General features: G+C 55.1%; 1 protein-coding gene across 1 annotated transcript; it reads right to left on the bottom strand.

Moving 5' to 3' along the window:
- Positions 1 to 244: 244 nt before the first annotated feature.
- LOC123166752 (auxin-responsive protein SAUR71-like) lies at positions 245 to 1,359 on the bottom strand. The gene has a single exon (XM_044584552.1). The coding sequence runs from the start codon at positions 1,221 to 1,223 to the stop codon at positions 804 to 806; it is 420 nt and encodes a 139-aa protein (XP_044440487.1). The 5' UTR covers positions 1,224 to 1,359; the 3' UTR covers positions 245 to 803.
- Between the last annotated feature and the right edge of the window lie 214 nt (positions 1,360 to 1,573).

A 1,573-nucleotide genomic window follows, 5' to 3' on the forward strand; every position in this document is an offset into this window, starting at 1 on the left:
CCCCAAATGGCTGATCTTGATACCTACAGCACTGGACGGACACTATGCATCTAATCGGTTTTTTAACACAACTACTCCCTCTGTTTCTAAATATAAGTCTTTGTATAGATTCTACTATGGATCACATACAGATGTATATAGATGCATTTTAGAGGGTAGATTCACTCATTTTGCTACGTATGTAGTCCATAGTAGAATCTCTGTAAAGACTTATATTTAGGAACGGAGGGAGTAGTTCTGAAGCAATACAATTTCTCCAAAGTTCTGGCATATCAGCAGCGAAGTCGCAGTCCCTTGCTCGAGGACAAATGATGCCGATGACACCTGCTTGGAGAGAAAGTGATAACGATCCCCCCTATGTGCTATCTGGACGAAACTCTCTTCACAGTGTATATGGACCAAACTTTTGCACTACAAAATCATCCATTTCACAGCCTTGCGGCTTACATGATGTGTTATCAAGACCTCAAAATCCCTAGCAAAAAAGAGTAAGAAGAGGCTTCATGCAGCTACGAGAGCTTGATCTAGAGCTAGCTACAAGAACACTCAGAAGAAGAAGAAGAATTCCCACAAGACAGCAGGTCCTAAAATTGTTGAGCTGCAGTAGAAAATGCGGCGGAATCCCCGTCCTACCCTCCACCAACCTTCCTATGCACATCATCCACGCAGGGGCAGATCGGTCAGAACGCAGCAGCTGGCAATTGGCTCTGCTGGTTCACCGATTTGCCTTCGCCAGTGGGCAAATTTCCAATCACGCCCTCCATGGCAGCCGAACGAGGAGAGTGAAACGGGGAAGGGCGATGCTAGTAGTAGAGCGCGGCATCGTCGTCGTCGGTGGCTTGGCAGCCGGGGTCGGAGAGGCCGAGGAGGAGGCGGCGGAAGTTTGCGACGGCGCAGGGGATGCGGAGCGCGCCCGGGTGGCCGTAGCCGTACTCCTGCGCGGCGCGCCGAAGCAGGGCCTTGAACGCCGGCTGGCCCAGCAGCTCGGCCCGCACGGCGAAGCGCTCCACGTGGCCGCCCTCCTCGCCGACGCACACCGGCACGTGCCCTTCCGGCACCCGCGCGCCGCGGCCGAGCCTTCGCGCGCCGAAGAACGAGGACGACGAGGAAGCGGCCGTGGAGGAGGCCTTCGCGGCCACGTCGGGCCGGAGCGGCTGGTACGCGGCGGCGGCGCATGCGTCGGCCGCGGCCACGCGGGAGAGCCGTCTGAGGAGGCGCTTCATGTTGCTGCTGCTACCGTCGACGCCGGACACCTCGAGACTTGGAAGCGGAGGCCGGGAGGCAGCGGCGGTGGCTGGTTCTTGGCGAGGGTCGACACTAGAGCTGAGAGAACACAAGGCGTTTGTACTGAGGCGGCCATGGTGGCTCCTTATATAACGGAAGAGCTGCAAGTTGTGCGGCGTTGCACAGGTCCTCTTGCCATTATTTTTCTCGCTTGGCATTTATAAATTCTTTGCTCGGAATGGAATGTAGCGCTTATTTAGCCGGTCTGCTTCGGGTACGCGGGGTTACTTGCCTCTTTTTAAAATTTGGCCCTGTTTCATACTAGTCCTAAATCGAGACTAACTTGGCG

This window comes from Triticum aestivum, chromosome 7D, assembly GCF_018294505.1.
Source record: "Triticum aestivum cultivar Chinese Spring chromosome 7D, IWGSC CS RefSeq v2.1, whole genome shotgun sequence".
NCBI lineage: Eukaryota > Viridiplantae > Streptophyta > Magnoliopsida > Poales > Poaceae > Triticum > Triticum aestivum.